General features: G+C 39.1%; 1 protein-coding gene across 1 annotated transcript in view; it reads left to right on the top strand.

The window, feature by feature from the left end:
• The window catches only part of DDX10 (DEAD (Asp-Glu-Ala-Asp) box polypeptide 10), a 275,033-nt gene extending 259,621 nt beyond the window's left edge, over positions 1-15,412 (top strand). The window contains exon 18 of the mRNA XM_011984743.1: positions 14,724-15,412. Within this exon, the coding sequence (XP_011840133.1) occupies positions 14,724-14,901 (178 nt within the window). The 3' untranslated portion in view covers positions 14,902-15,412. The remainder of the gene's footprint in view (positions 1-14,723) is intronic.
• The last annotated feature ends 2,285 nt before the right edge of the window (positions 15,413-17,697 follow it).

Raw genomic sequence — 17,697 nt, 5'->3', positions numbered from 1 at the left:
ACTGGGTTTTGTCTCCTTTGAAGTCACTTGAAGGACTGATGAAGAGTGAGACTAAACTGTAAAACTTCATTTTGCCAGATAGCTGGAATGTTAGGGACATGCCTGGGTAGGTGATGATCTTGGATATTGAAAACTAATCAGGGAAAGTAGATTGAGAGAGAAGCAGATGAGATGTGTTTCTGGGGAGCACAAAATGTTCTACATGCAGATTAGCCGTGAGAAAAATGCATAGCATAAACTCAACTTGTATGATGTTTAATTTTTTTTTAATCTGGGAGAAGAGACATAATTGTACCTTCTATACTGCTGTGGAGCAGGGATTCTTAACCTGGACTTTGGATGAGCTTTAGGGAAATCTTGAGATCGCATGCGAAATGATGGCGTAGGCGTGCATGTAGCATAGACACTCCTGTGCAGTTAACTGATGGATTTATGACCAGAAAAATAGAGTGGGGCCAAAAACTTTTTGCCGGTCCTAAATGGCGTCGTAGATATTTTACAGATGGAAACACATATGTGAAGTAGTGGTGTGATGTGCAGTCTTCTGCCATCTCGTTCTTCCTCACCATCCCCAGCCTTTTCTGATTATTAGAATTCTGATCCAAGAGGACCAGTTTTTTCCTCTCCTTTTGCAGTTATGTTTATAATGAAGTCTGAGCCCATCAATCTTTTCTTAGATGAAATTGTTTTTACAAATTTGTTTTTAGTACTGAGCAGCTAGAAAAGAGACATTAAGGATGTGATACATTTTCACTACCAATTCTACATGTGGTAGCCTTTGCTGACAGGAGAAGGCTGAGCACATTTTATGGAATGTACTGTAATAATTAATCTTCATTAGGACCATTGCATGGACTCATAAATTAAAATTTATGGTAAGGAGAAAAGTCTCTGGCACAACATTTTTGAATACCAAAGTGCCAATACTTTAGGATAGGTATAAAGGTTTCTGAGTATGTTTCAGATGATCACAAGCTCATTTATTAGGTTTAAATTATTTAGGAAAAAAATCCAAGCTACATTTATGGATATGAATGCAAGAAGGAGAGTTTTATACAATTAAATGTCCAAAACTGGGCTCTCGGGCACTAAACTCTTGGTTCTCCCAGTAGCTTTCCACAGCCAGTTTAGCTGCATGTTGTAAAAGGACACCCCAGGGTTTCTGTGTAAGGGCATGTTCACTGTTCTCCACCTCTGGACACCCACCCTCAGCTTCCTTGCAGCTGTATCAGTCTGTGGTTTCACCTGATAAAGTTTGCATTCCAAAAGAAAGAGAAGAAAAAGCAAGAAGTTGAAAAGCTGCTCAGACTGTCTAATAAAAGGAGTGTGCTTTCTTCTAGCAGCCCCTTGTCCTTGCTTTTGTGAAATTTTTGAATAGGCTGTACAGTGATGTCAATCCCCTATTCTGTAATTTAACACATACGAACTTGCGCACCCCTAATTGTACATGAAGAAATGCAGTTGCCACAGAAGTTATGAGCTCTAAAATGAGTCTTATGCCACTTTCTGGCTGCACAGTCTCTTTTCCAGTCAGGTTTACAGAATCCCCCATAATTTCAGTTGCCGTTTTATAACTTAATTATTGGAACTGTCTGCCCCAGCATCCTTGGAAGTTTAGTGCTCACTCCACTACGTTGGGTTTCTATAAGGCATTGCATCCAGTAGGAGAGAAGTTGACAGATTTTCCCAGAAGATGTTTTTCTTCTATGTTGCCTTGGCCATAGCCTGTCGGACAGCACTTGGAACTTTTTTTTTTTTTCTGATGGAGTCTCACTCTGTCGCCCAGGCTGGAGTGCAGTGGCGCGGTCTCAGCTCACTGCAACCTCCGTCTCCTGGGTTGAAGCAATTCTCCTGCCTCAGCCTCCCGATAGCTGGGACTACAGGTGCACACCACCAAGCCCGTCTAATTTTTTTGTATCTTTAGTAAAGAAAGGGTTTCACCATGCTAGCCAGGCCGGTATTGAACTCTTGACCTCAGGCAATCTGCCTGCCTTGGCCTCCCAAAGTGCTGGGATTACAGGCGTGAACCCCGCACCTGGCGGGAACATTCTTGAAGTTTGGTGTAGTGGTTCTGATTACTGTGTCCTCGCAGCCCAGGAAGTGTGGTTTCTGGGTTACAAAGGACATTCTGACTTATTTTCTTTGGATTTAATTCACACATCATTTATTTAAAGTATGCTGTTTACCAGTGAGTGGTCTTCCTATTCATGGCAGGTACCAATGATTACCTTCCTCTTCTTGTGATAATATGTCATTTGCCCCACTCTTTGCCACACTTGTAAGTTTATTAGCTAAAGTGTCCTAAGAGCCAGAAAGGGAATTTAAAATTCAAGTGGAACAAGCCCTAGGAGTTCCCGCTACTTGGAATAATATATCAGTGAGTCAGTCTCTCTCCTTATACCTTTCTCTGTCAATACATAGGAATTTAAACTATGCCTGATCCTGGCAGGGTGTTCTCAGAAGCATCCGTTTTACAAAAATAGTTGCTCTAGCAGGTGTGAGATATGAATTACGTGAGGTTCTGTGAACCGAGAGACTGAATGCCTTGCCCACATGCACCACTGCTTGTAGTTTTAGAATATTGATCTACATGCAGTATTATTATCAACTTTGCGACAGGGAAAGTAGTTTTATGAAATTAAGACTGTTAGAACAAAGGCAGGCTACTTGGCTTTGTGGGGAAAACTGCGGGTTTGGGGATCAGAGAGACCTGAGTTTGAATCTTTCTTTCACAAGTTGTGGACCTTTGACAAGTTACTTAACCTGTGTGACCCAGCTTTTGTCATCAGTCAAAGGAAGATAATTTTTACCTTGCAAAGTTACTGTAAAGATCTAACAAGGGTAAAAAGAAAGCGAAGTATGACATTGAATAGGGTCATTAATATGTAGTAATTATTTTAATTACTAAAAGCGAAACTGGTAGGAGTTAGTACATGAGTATATACATTGATAGGAATAAAACTTAATGCCCTCTAGGGTATCTACTTTTCACTGTCTTCCTCATTGAAGTCGTTTATTAAGTCCCCAGATAGCATTAGGCCCTATATTCAAAACAGTTTGCAAAAATATCCTACAGCCTGGTTGAAATTAATGATGTAGTGACAATAATGTCATGTAATATAGCCTATTCAAAATGTGGATAGAGAGTCCATGTTACCAAATTGGAGTGTAGGACTGTCCTTACCTGTCTGTTCTCCTTCGACAGTCCCATGATTTAGGCATTTGATAAACTGCTAGTTTACCATGTGACTGGCAGAGAGCAATAAAGAAGAGGTACTGGACCCCAGCCCCTCATAGAGCGTACACTCCAGCAGGAGAGGTGGACCATAAGGAAGTAAGCAAAAACCAGATAAGAGGTGGTGACAGGGCCTTGAAAACAATAACCGGTGAGGGAGGAATTGGGAGAGTTCACTTTAGCCAAGATGGTTAGGAAGAACCCTCTCTGAGGCGAGACCTGACGAATTATTGAAAGCTACCTCTGGGAAGAAGGAATGATTCATATTTATCCTAGTGTTCTAATCATGGTTTGCATAGACAATTATTATTTAAATATTTACCCTAATAGCATCATCATGACTGTACAATTCTGTGTATTCCTGTTAGGAGATTCCTTGGCTGCTTTTCACCTCATCATCATTCTACCCATGTGTCTATCCTGATTGTGGTACTGACTTCATGGAAGGTGATGAGTATAAGAAACAGTTGCTATTCTAGTCCATACAGTGGCAACTCATTAGAAAGGAGTGAGCCAACATTGAAATTCTCATAAGAACAGAAAAGTGAAATTGAGATGGTCTGAGTACTCTAAATGAGGATGGGAAAGGTAACTCAGGTGATGTATTAAGGGACATGTAATTCTTTGGGGATAAAAAGAGAAAACTCTGATGTGTTTTTATGCTTAATTTAATTAAGTTATAATGTATTGGGGGGTATACTACCTATTTTAAACTATACTTTTTTTTTCTTGACTTTCTTCCTAGCAGTTTTAGTTTTTACAGTAAACATGGAATAAAAAATATAGTTTTCATATTTCCCCTCACTACCTCTGCAGTTTCCCCGATTAGTAACATCTTGCATTAGTGTGGTGTATTTGTTACAATGGATGAACTAATAGTGATACATTATTATTAACTAATGTCTATAGTTCAAATTAGAGTTCACTTTTGGTGTTGTATATTTTATGGGTTTTGACAAATGTATAATGTCATGTGTCCATCATTATAGTATCACACAGAATAGCTCATTGCCCTCAAAATCCCTTGTGCTCCACCTGTTTATCCTTCTCTTTCCGAATCCCTTGCAACCACTGGTCTTTTTATTGTGTTCACAGTTTTGCCTTTTCTGAAATGCCATATGGGTGGAATCGTATATGCAGCCTTTTCAGATTGGCTTCTTTCACTTAGCAATATATTTTTAAGGTTCCGCTATATCTTTTTGTGGCTTGATAGCTCATTTCTTTTTATCACTGAATAATATTCCATTGTATAGATGTATCGCAGTTTGTTCATCTATTGAAAGACATCTTGGCTGCTTCCACATTTTGGCAATTATGAATAAAGCTGCTATAAATATTCATGAGCAGGTTTTTGTGTGGTAATAAGTTTTCAGCTCCTTTGGGTAAATATCAAAGGGCACGACAGCTGGATCACATGGTAGGGAGTATATTTAGTTTTATAAGAAACTGCTAAACTCTCTTCCGAAGTGGCTGCATCATTTTGCATTCCTACCAGCAATGAACGAGAGCTCTTTTTGCTCCACAGCCCCACCAGCATCTTGTATTGTCAGTCTTTTGGAATTTAACCATTTCATAATAATTTCTGTAGTTTAAAGCTGTTTTTAATTTTTAAAATATAGTAGACTGTGATAATAATAGACTTTGTCTTTTCAGATTTTGGTTATATGCTGGATTAAGTACTATTCTGCCAAACATGAAATTCTAGCTTAGCGCAGCCCTTCCTTACGAACAGGGTTGCCCTTTGAGGAACTGTCTTCTCAGCCTCTCAAAGTGAAGATTTACCTGAGATAAGGCTAATAATAATATACTTAATTTTAATAAATGCATCAAAGACTATTGTTGCTTGCTGAGGGCCTTAACCTAACAGGGACCCAGGACCTCTCTTCCCTCCTAGAATTTGTCCCAGACCCCTACCCCATTCAGTATCCCTTCCTGAGTGTCCCAGCTCCCCAGGAGTTCTCTCATGAGCCATGATAGTGCCACTGTACTCCAGCCTGGGCTAAGCAAGACCCTGTCTCAGGGGGTGGGGGGACATCTGAAGTTAAAAGGCTTTCACCTTACATGGTAAAGACCAATATAATCCAGTTAACATCAACAGAAAAGTAAGATCATGCCTACCATGGGGAGTTGGAGAAGCCATAGTTAACATTTATAATGCATTCACTATACATATATCACTTATTTAATCTCTCCATGAGGTAGATATTAGTCACATTTGCAAACATAAAAATTGGCACTGCGTGACGTTCAGCAGTTTTCCCAAGTTTTAGGCAACTGCTAGAGTTTAAATTGGGTCAGACTGTCTCTAAAGCCATTTTCTTTTCCTCTGTGCCAGAATTTTGGAAATGACGTATTTAATAACAGTACTTGAATCATTGTTAAGTAACTGATTTGTAAAAGCAGTCGTTACAACATTAAACAAGGAAGGGGGAAAAGTAGATATTTTTTACATTATGCCATGTGTGTATTTCAGAGAACTTACCTGTAAAGTTAAGGGGAAAAAAGGTTCCATGGTCACAGTGTCTTCCAAATATACTGAGTTAAACTTGATAGAGACGAAGTTACAATAAGATCCAGGCACCATGAACTAGATGTTATAAAATACCTTTAACAATAAACCTTTTAGGAAACTAAAGATTCTTCTTAATCACCTAGTTACGCTTCCTCTTAATTTTGTCTTCAGATCCTGTGTCTCAATGTTATCCACAAGGTTATGGTGTGTTCTGTGCCTTGCTGAAGCCTAAAAGCATTCATTTTCCTGCTTTACCAGTCAAATAACCCTCTCAAAGCAGTAAGGTTAGTCTTATAGGAATTGTTTTTAGTGAGCCAACAAAAGCTACTAGAACCAGGGGTCTGGTTTTTGGTTTTGTTTGTTTTGCACATACATCATCAGTGTGTAAAATATAAAAAAGGGATCTACCCTTTTTTCTGTAAAGGGCCAAACAGTAATCATTTTACACTTTGAGGGATACTCACCTCTGCCAGTACAGTGGTAAAGCAACTGTAGACAATACATAAACAAGTGGGTGAGGCTGCATCATCAGTCAAACTTGATGTATAAAACAGGCACTGTGTGAAATTCGGCCCACAGGTATAGTTCGCTGACCAGCCTTTCTTTTTTAAAGTTGGTAATCCACTTTAAAGTCCTGTTGAAAGCTTTATATACTTTGCAAAATTTACCTTCTCCTTCTCTTTGAAAATGGGAACCAGGTTGAGCATGGTGGATACGCCTTTAGTCCCAGGGAGGTTGAGGCAGGAGGATTGTGTCAGCTCAGTTCAACGCTAGCTTGGGCAACATAGCAAGACTCCCCATCTCTAAAAAGAAATAATAATAAAATGGCAACCATTTTGCCAGTCTCCAGTCTTTGAGGATCCTCTTCCATTCTCCATTGACCCTAATGAACAAGATGGTTTCCACATTCTCTAAGAACCCAGTATGTAGTTCTCAACAGTCAGGGAAGTACTTCATTTAGAGTAGCTAGTGGCTTCATATAATCTTCATCCACTTTGTTTCTTTCCTGGATATCAATGTTTCTTGTTTGTTTTTTCCTAAAGGTCTTTCTCCTCAGAAGAAAACAAAAGATATAAGTTGAGAATTTGCTTTTTGGTCTAGTTTCCCATCAACATTAGGTAGTACTCTTGTGATAAAAATGAAAGCAACTTCAATTTTAACTTTTAATGTTTTTGACAAGTGCTGTATTTGCTTATTATACTCTGTTGAAATATTGTATCTGCTGGTGGCAAACCACCCTGAGTCTAACGTCCAGGAAAGTGAGGGGAGATCCCACTGTTATTGCAGGTCTTATGGAACCTGATACCTTTGTCTTGAAGTCATAGTCATTTGTTGACTGTGCTACATGCTGTTAAAGAAAAAAATTCATGACACTTACTAAAGAATAGTAAGTCAAACTTTATTCAAGGGGTAGGGACCACTGCAATGGGGTTTTTTAGTAGGGGCGAGAGACTGAGCTCAACTGAGAGTACAACTAGGACGAGTGAGAGTTACAAAGATTTACAGGGAGGGATCATTAATGGAAAGTTATTAAGAAGGAACATCAAGGGTTTGGAGGATTCTGGCTAAACAGATTCCACAGGATTGTTACTGAAGGCAAGCCTGGGGGATGGGAAATTTGACCAGATATTAAGGGTGAGAGATTTTGGTTACACTGACTCAGCAGGATTCTTGTTAAACTGGACTAAGTTGGCAGACCTGGACTAAAGACAAAGCCCAGTCAGAAAGAGGACTTAGAAGAGCCAGACTCAAGTTTGGTCAAAAGAGAGTATGTTTGTCAGTACTTCATTGAGGGTTAAGATTTTGATGTGATCACACATTTTTAAAAGGATAATAGTTAGATTTTATTGCAAAGAACATCAAAATTACTCATTTTTGTTGAAGTGACATGCCAAGTTTTGATCTTTTTATAATCTTAAAAGTATTGTCTCATTTCTCATTGTGAGTCTGAAGTTATTGGGTGGTACTTTTTTACAGTATAATTTCCCTTCCACCATTAGTGTGTTAATTTTCACTGTGGCTTTGATCTCTTCAATTTCTTTGGAATTAATGATACAGTGTTTAGAGAAAAAATACAATGCAGATTTAAATGTCTACTTACATACTGGCTTAAAATGAATCATGTATGCTGCAAAGAAGATAAGAATGTGGTTTTAGTTGGGGATTATTCTTTCTGACCCTATATGACATACAGTGGGCCAGTCAGATACTACGCAGTACAGAAGCTCGGCCCAGGGGGTTTATTCGTTTCTTCAAGAAACATGTATTAAGCCCTTGGGTACCAAGGCAGTGTGGCTGCAAAGAACAAGACAAAGTTTTTGTCCTTAGGGAACTTGTAATGTAATAGAAAATAAACACATAGACAGTTGCCATAAGGCATTTCAGATGGTGCGATGGAAGTAATCACAATGTGAGGGTAACCCTAAGAGGGCACTTAACTCACATGGGGGTGGGTCAGGGAAGGCTTCCCAGAGCTGGAAGGAGGGCAACAAGTGAGGATGGTTGCAGAAGCCCTAGAAAACATAGATGGATTTGAGAGAGGATCAATTAAATTAAGGTTATAAAGGAGAAGGTAGCTCAAGGATGACTTCCAGGTTTTCAGTGGGGGAGTAGTCCTTTTCACTTAGAAGGGAAATAAATACAGGAAGGACAGATTTGGGGAAAACATGTGATAGAAGTATGTTTAGTTTGAGGTGCAGGTAGAAACATCCAGGAGTTGGTTGAATATGCTGATCTGGTGGTCTGGAAAAAACCCTAAGCTAAAGATGCACATTTTTAAGTCATTAGCATTGTGGAAGACTGTGGAAACACTGAACTGCATGAGAATACCCAGAATGAATATGTAAGATGAGGACAGTTGAGGCCCAAGGATGGAACCTGGGGAAATGAACATTTATGTAATGGATAGAGGAAGAGGAAACTGGGAAGGTACAATCAGGGAGGTTGTAGTCAACCTTTAAGTACTTTAAATTTAGATGATTGCTGATTACATCTCATGGAAGTTGCAGTAGTGGTAAAATTTAAACTGTCCATTGACAGGGCGTTAACTCAGCAGCAGTTGTGTTTGAAAAAACAAGTTACTGGGTTTAGCCATAATTTGGCCACTTATATAATTTTTTAAAACATGCAAAGCCAAAATTTAGAACACCGGAACTTGTGATATTAAAAACGGAGGATTAGTCAGCAGACAGGAGCCTGTGCACCCACAGACTGGATTGAGTGTTCTGGGGGGTGCTCCCACACGTGACACTCTCCTCTGTTAACTCTGCTGGAAGTTGAATTAGAAGCAAAATCCATTGAAATGTTGCCTTTTTTGTTGCAGTGATGGTAATCCTTGGGGCTTTGAACAACCCTAACTGTCATTATTTTTACTGTTCAGATGAATGGACCTTTATTGAATGAATTCTTTAAGTCATCTTCAGAAATGAAGACAAGGAGCCCCAGACCTCAAAAAGCTACCCATTTAGTAGGCAGAAGAAGAAATCTATACCAAATTACAATGCACAAAGTGGAATCCTTGAGGAAGAGGTATTATTTGAACTGGCTTTTGAAGGATAAGGGAGGTGTAGATAGTTAGAAAACAGAAAAGGAAATTCCATATCGAGATAAAAGAAACTGAGAAGCTAGGGCATATTCAGGGAATAGAAAGGAGCCCCAAAGAACAGGGGCTCTTTTATATTAAGGGGGACTAATGCCGAACAGCTTACAGAGGCAGGCATATACCAGATCATGAGGCTCCTTAAAGATTATACTAATAATCTTTCTAGAGAACCACTGAAATTTTTATGAAAAAGACAAGAGTCAAGCTGTGCTTGACGGAGACTACTTCTCTAAGCGTGCTTACAATGGGCTCAAAAGAGAAATGTTACACATGAAGGTTTTATAAATGATATTTCAGCAAGAACTTTAAGATGACTGGTTCTTAATTTTTTTGTATTGTTCTGAGGGGAGAGTGGTCATGGAAACCATTATTGAATGGCTTCCTAAGAAGGCTGATATGTAAGACTGAAAAGTAAAATTATCAGGAATTCTCACAGGTTTCTCCATATGATCCGTGGAGCACCATTTTCTATCCTGGCATGATGACTCCCAACCTTTTCGTCATCACAAGACAAGCTTTTGTATAACCATTTTCACAAAAATTTCAAAATCATCAAAATAGAATTTCCCTGTCATCATCTGTTTTGTTTTCAACCATAGTGGTCCCATGTGTTAAAAGATTTTTATCTCTCAAGAAAGTTAATATTTCGCATTTGTTTCATTAACAAAGATGTAATTTCCAGTTCTTCCAAGTATCTGAAGTATTGAGCATTTACAAAGCCCAGTTAATATAATTCTAGCCAAAAGCAAACAAATCCCACAACTTAGTCTTTGGCACACAATTTCAGATTAAAAAAATATGTATATATTGAAAATAACCCATGATTCATATATCTTGACCTAAGCAGTCTCACCTTTTCCCATAGACACAGGGACCCTAAGTTGGAGATCAGGTTATCAACAGGAACAAAGATTACGTAGCATACCTACTCTGTCATCATCTGTTCAGATTACATATTACATGGTGATTTTTTTCTCTGTTGTATGATACGTCCTTTAAATGGCATACCAGACATTACTAATAAAGTCTTTATTATTTGGATTATTGAAAGACTGATATCTCTGAATTCTTTAGCTCTACTTTTTATTTTTGTAGCAGTAGTAGAACTTACCTACTCTGTATGCTTCTGACCCTTGTGGAATTTAAAAGAATAATAGACGTATACCTAGCTACCCAGAATTTCAAATTTAATTTTTTTCTTTTTTTTATTGCAAAAAGTAATACAGGCTCATTACAGAAAAATGAGAAGACATATATAACAGCAAAAAGAAAATCTAAAAAAATCTTCCAAACCTTTTTCTATGCAAACTTACATATAGACTTTTAAAAATACAAATGGACTCTGTCTTTTTGTGTTGGTTTTATAACTGTTGTCAGTGTCGAAAGCAATTCCTGAAATATCATTTTTAATAGCTGCATAGTATCTCATTTCTAATGTTATAACCTATTCAATCCTTTATGTTTGGACTTTGGGATTTCTAACTTTCTGAAATTAAAAGTAGCTATCCCTTGAATATCCTTGTGCCTAAATCTTTGTCTAGATCTCTAATTATTTCCTTCAAATAAAGTCCCAGAAGAAAAATTACCAGGCATATATATTTTAAAGACTTTTGAAGGGCACTGCCAGATTGCCCTCAAGAAAGATTGTGCCCATTCACATTTCCACTCACGAGTTTACATTCTAATTGGGAGTTAAGATGCATACAGTTGGAAAAGAAAGTCAGTTTAGTATCAGGAAATAGCAATCTTCGGTGCAAAATGACTAATGCAAAATGACTAATAGTTAATTGGCGCTTTTCCAATTCAGAAGAAAGAGATCACTTTTAATAGGCAGATTTGTACCTTTCATGGGAGATAAGGAATTGGAGATGGGTCTTGAAGGACAAAGGAAGACCCACAAGAGGGAGGCACCACATTTGCAGCAAACACTGGTGGAAATGCCCAAGTGTCTGCCGAGCTCGCGAGTGAGGGCCGTGCCTGAGGAGTGAGGGACTGGGAGGAAGGCTGACCTGAACATGCTAACTTCAGGTTTTCTTCCAGCTCTTTTGTTTCTTGTGAAATTAACCCTGTTATTCCAGGGTGATGATGTAAACTACAAGTGTCTAAAAAAATTAAAATGTTGAAACCAGGAAATCAGCCCTATTGAAAAATAAGTTCAATTTCTCCGAGTATTCTGATGTTTGGTTTCAGAAAATTTAGAAATTCAGAAAGTTATATTCCGTTTAAAACTCAATTACAAATAAAGATTTTAAAATTGAATTCACATTCCAATGTTGTATCTTGTTTGCTTAATTATTAGCAATGAGTGAGTTGTTTGGCTCAGATGGTTACTTTGGTTATCCAGACAAGCTTTTGTGTATGCATTTTCACAAAAATTTCAAAATCGAATTTCCCTGTCATCATCTGTTCAGATTACATATTATATGATGATTTTTTTCTCTGTTGTATGATACGTCCTTTAAAATGGCACACCAGACATTACTAATAAAGTCTTTGTTATTTGGATTATTGAAAGACATCTCTGAATTCTTTAACTCTACTTTTGATTTTTATAGCAGTAGTGGGGTTTTGGTGTGCTGAGTTAAGCCATGCTTTGGCTTTTTAAGATGTGCTTTATCCATTATGTTGTACTGTCTTAATGCTGAGCAGTGATATGTTTGCTTTTGACTCTTGCCTTGAACATTTAAAGAATGTGGCAAGAGTCTAAGTCCTACAGAAGTGCTGACATGAAGATAAAATGTGGAGCTCAGACTTGGACTCGCCCCAGTTTTGCAGGCCACCCCCTCGTTGTCAGTCATCTCAGGGACCTCCTTACCTCCCTCGGCTTAATGGAGACAACTGATTTCACTCCTTTTTCAACCTCTATTGCATTTTCATTATTTCAGTGGACCTGTTATCTTCAGAATGTTTTACTATCTGTTTGATACATGGCACCAATGATGTGCTGCCACCATGGCTCCTAACAGAACTCATGATAGAAAGATGCAAGAGCCCCTCCCAGAACTTGCAGAAAATATTTAAAAATCAAGAAACTAGAATTCTCTATTATGTATATTAGATTGTTAACCCATCAGAAAGAAGTCCCTGTCCCTAATTGGATCCAGTGAGCTCCAGGTGAACATTAGCTAGATGGGGTCAGAACCCCACTGCCTGCCTGATTCATTAGGTTGTAAATGAAAGGGAGCCCTCTAGTGCCACTCCATTTGGAAGAGGCCTTTTCTGAAGAGACCAGATAGTGGCTATAGTTTGCTTTCTGCTTCCTAATTACTTTCTAGGTTTATTACAGTATCCCCCTTTTGGTAATTTATATGTAGAATACCTATACTGTTGTTTAATAATTAATTTATTATACAGATTGCTGCTCATTTGCTATAGAAAGTAGTATAAAGGGCCTTCCTGGAATTTGAAGTGATCCACAAAGCAGCAAAGCTGCCTATTGTGAAAATACTTGGACTACATAATTTTCCACCTTTTATTATCCAAACCACCTATTTCCTGCAGCGCATGTAATGTGCAGGAGCACATTAACAGAGGATGCAATAGACAGCTCACTAATCAGGCCATTTCTGATGAGCTGACCTGAGATGCGCTTGACGTATACGTAGAGCAAAAATCAGTATTCCCTTGAACCAGATAAATCCTGGCACTGTAACCCTGTGGGATTGTCACAGGACTGGCCATACTCATAAGATTAGGGCTCAATACTTTTTTTTAAGGCCCCTTTTCACTAAGAATTATTTTAATTATTTGCTGACTGAATTTGTATCACAGGGAACTCTTTCATGTTCATCTCTCCAGGCACTCTTTTAAAATACAGTAATTTGTGGCTTTAAATAACCTCATAGTGCCATCTAGTTTGTCTTTCCTCCAGTGGTGAAAGAGAATGGCTGAGTCAGAGCATTGGACACTTCTGGGAGGAAAATGGAGGAATGATTTCCAGGTTTGCATCAAGCTGGTCATAAATGGATGTGCTGATTAGGTGCATTCACTTTGATATCCAGGCTGTCTTCTTAAAGAGTAATCCAGGCCATTGGAAGTGGAGCAGTTTGTTCTCTTTCAGAACACGCCATGTGCTTGAGATATAATGTAATATTTCTGTGATTTTTTTTTTTTTTTTTTTGCTGATTAGATATAGTGAATGTGAGAATTTAAAAGGAAGTAGTTTATAGACAGAAAGTTAACATGTATTGAGCACTACTGTGTGTTCTCATTTATATAAGTTCATTTAATTCTCACAATTTTAAATAAATTACATAATACCTGTCTTTACAAATAAAACTGAGGTTTAGAAGTGTTAATTCAAGGTCTGACTGTGTTGATGCCAAACCAGCGCTCTTTCCACAGTTCCTGGTATTTAAATGTTGATTGAGTCAACTCTAATTGCTTTCAAAAGCCTGCCTTTGGGGCTGGGTTCAGTATCATTCATACCTGGGTTTGAATCCCATGGGTGTAATCTTGGTCCAGTCATTTAACCTCTCTTAACCTCATTGCAGAACGAGACTCATGCACTCCACACTGAGGGTTACCATGAATATCAATGACATAATCTATGTAAGGTATGTAGCGCAGTGCCAGACCCTGAGGAAGCCTTGTATTCATGGTTGCTACTGCCAATAGATGGACTTTTTATTTTGTTTTAATCGTATATCCAATAATTGGGTCATCTTGGAACAGCTAATATCTCAAAATGCTTGGAGGAGAATGTTTTGCTTTTTCTTCTATTTTTAGCATATCAAGTGATTTCCTCTACTTTCAGAAATTAGCTTTGTTTTTATAGTCTATGTCTTGGGTATGTACAAAATACTACAATAATGTTTGCTTTCTTAAGGCTATGTGTGTGTCTTTGATACAGATTTTTAAATGGAGGAAATTTATTTGACGTCTTAAGTAATCTGTAATTTAACATCTCAGATTCTATTTTATGCATGATCTCTAGATCACAGCTTAATGCAACAGATATTAGAAGCAGCACCTGTTGTCCAGATAGCTGTTAGCTTGCACACTGTTACCTAAAGATAACCTGACTTTCAGTAGAGGTAGTTTGACATGGCAGGACAAGCACACACTGGAGCCAGACATACCTGTGGTGCCTCTCTGTGTCCTCAAATTGTCGATGATACAGCTGTAACTCCCTAGAATGATTGTGAAGATTGGAATACCCAGTGTGAACAAAGTACCTTGCACGTGCCTGGTGCATGGTAGGACCTATCTACTGATGGGAAGGTACTTACTAATTATACAGATATCTTGATGTTGCCATGGTTTCCTTCATTCTTGAATAATATCACTTTACCAACTCTCTGTAATTTTGTCCTATTTTAAATGTTTGATTTCATACCGAGTCTAAAGTAAATCTTTGGATTTCTCCTCACCAGTGATACCAAGAAGCAGCAGGGAAAGAAGAAGAGGAACAACAGTGAAGTGGAAGACGTGGGACCATCAAGTCGTAACCGAAAGAAGGCCAAGTGGGACACGTTAGAGCCTTTGGATACCGGCCTGTCTTTAGCGGAGGATGAAGAGCTGGTGTTACATCTGCTAAGAAGTCAAAGCTAAATACTTCCTGCGCCTGCCTTCTCCTTGAAACCTTGGTTATGATTGTATAGGCAAGAAGTTGAAACACAGTTGATTTGGGGGCACTTAGGTGTACCATATGCCCCATTCCCAAAGGGCACATTTCTGGATAGAAGCGATCGTATCTCCAAGTCCCTCTCACAGGATACGCTTTGTGCCATCACTGAGCATACTCAGATCGAGGGTGGATGATACCATTTCCTGACCCCGGTTTCCAGCATGTGTTCCGTTAGATTGTTATCCATGGGTTCCTACGCCTTGTCATTAGAAATGCTGCCTTTGTTTTACTGGCAAGTTCTGGAGCTCTTGTGTCATTGTTGGAAATTCCTGTCTTGCTTACTGTACAGAAGTTTTTATGTTACTGTTAAAATTGCTCATGATTTCGGTGTATTTAATATTTGCAAAAAGACTGAGCATGATGGACCAGCCCTGAGAAAGAATATTTTTGAATTGAGATAATCAATAATAAACATGTTTCCTATAAAAGAAAGTATTAATGTTTACATTATGTCCAGTAACGTAAGAGAACTCTCAAAGGAAGGTTCTTAAGGTTAAAGTGCTTGGCCAATTCCTGAAACAGTGAATTTGTCATGTTCTTAAATTAGCCTTCTCAAGGATATCATTTAACTTAACACTTGCAGGTTTGCTAGCGATCGTTTATAAAATTCACAGAAGTTCTAAATACGAAGACTGACTAAAACATGGCCTCTTACTGTGCATGTAGTAGCTGCAGGTCCTCTGCAAGTGCTCCAGTCGGCACTACCACAGAGCCCCACCCAGACCCAGCTCCTGGTAATGAGTACGATGCAAAACAAGGCAGAGCCTCTTTTTTGTTACAGATAACTCAGATTCTTCAAGGGGAAAGAATATGGTAAAGAAATGAGTCTTGACATGAAACTGATCTTATAGATCTGCTACCTTCTCATGATTCCGTCCCTTTTCTATTTTCCCACTCCATGCACAAATATTTTCAGTAACAGGTGCAAATAAAATTACAAGGAAGAGAAATGATGGCATTAATACCTGGATATCTCAAACCTTTTCAACTCAGCCTAAGTCCACGTTTGTCTCAGAAAAGTTTCTTTTCTTTTTTTGTTTGATATCCTTGTGAGCCAGCACCAACATCATTTCACTATCAAAATGAAATCAGGCGACACTTCATCTTCTCCCTCTTCCCACTCTTTGCTTTACTTGTTCTTTTGATGCCTCTTCTGTAACAACTTTCTTTTTGTTGTTGTTGAGACAGAGTTCTGCTCTTGTCGCCCAGGCTGGAGTACAATGGCGTGATCTCAGCTCACTGCAGCCTCCACCTCCTGGGTTGAAGCGATTCTCCTGCTTCAGCCTCCTGAGTAGCTGGAATTACAGGCGCCCACCACCATGCCTGGCTAATTTTTTGTATTTTTAGCAGAGACAGGGTTTCACCATGTTGGTCAGGCTGGTCTTGAACTCCTGACCTCAGGTGATCTGCCCGCCTCAGCCTCCCAAAGTGCTGGGATTACAGGCGTGAGCCGTCATGCCCGGCCACAACTTTCTTATCCATTGTTTCTTCTCTATTCTCACAGCTGCTGCCTTCAGTCAGAGTTCATTCTCCCATCATGTGCTGCTGAGACCCCTGCAACATCTCCTGCCTGGCCACTGCCTCTGCTCTCACATTTCTCCCACCCAGCTTTCCCCTGGTGCTCAGAATTCTCTTCACAGCACGTGGATCTTGGCACACTTCTCTCCAGCTGTTCCTTCTATTACAGTGCCTATCGTGCGATGTTACAGACATTTGTTTATATGTCTGTTGCCCCTTTTATAATGACAAGTTTCTTGAAAGAGCAAAAGGGCCATGTTTCATCCCCAGAGCCAAACACAGCAACTGCCCTCTGGTTGCTTAGTGAATTAATGAGCAGACATAAAATCAGCTCAATTTTTAAAGATCTTTTGTAGCACATTCCCCTATCACTTCTCGTAGGAAGGATATAGAATGATAGAAATGAGAACTGGACGAAATGGCTGTATAGAGAAGAAAGGGGAAAGTAGATGGGAAAGGAATTCAGTGGACAACAACCTGGGTAGATTTTTAAAATTAGTTTCTGGCCGGGCATGGTGGTTCAAGCCTTTGGGATCCCATCTCTGGGAGGCTGAGGCAGGAGGATCGCTTGAGGCCAGGAGTTTGAGACATGCCTGGGCAACTTTGTGAGATCTTGTCTCTACAAATAATTAACGAATTAGCTGGGTGTCGTGGTGTATACCTGTGGCCTTAGCTAATTGGGAGGCTGTAGTGAGCTGTGAGGATCGCTTGGGCCCAGGAGGTCGAGGCTGCAGTGAGCTGTGATGGCATCACTGTGCTCCAGCCTGGGTGACAGAGTGAGACCCTGTCTCAAAAAAAAAGTTTCTGATACAGGATCTCTTGGCCTTAAATTTTTTCAAAAGACATAAAGTGCAAGAGTATGTAAACTGAAGGTTTACTGTTGAATTTACCCTGTATGGTTTCAGATTGTTTTTCCTGACCCAAGTAAGGAATTAAGGTAGTTTACTCCCTATATATAAACATTGAATAAACATATTGCAAGGCCTTTGGTTCATAGACTAGTTTGAGTTGTATTCGGTCTCTGGAACTGAATGGATCCTGACAAATGTGTACGTTGTAGGGGATTTTAGTGTGCAGATTTTTGAAAACGAATTCTAAAGATCAGAACAGTGCTAATAGAAAACTTGGGTAACAAATATGTTTGTAAGTGGGCTAAATTAGCTACTGTTTTGGCTCCCTGTCATTTGTACCATGTGTGAATG

Source organism: Mandrillus leucophaeus, unplaced genomic scaffold, assembly GCF_000951045.1.
Source record: "Mandrillus leucophaeus isolate KB7577 unplaced genomic scaffold, Mleu.le_1.0 Scaffold273, whole genome shotgun sequence".
Lineage (NCBI taxonomy): Eukaryota > Metazoa > Chordata > Mammalia > Primates > Cercopithecidae > Mandrillus > Mandrillus leucophaeus.
The sequence above is the reverse complement of the archived record's forward strand: the minus strand, read 5'-3'. Positions and strand labels throughout refer to the sequence as shown.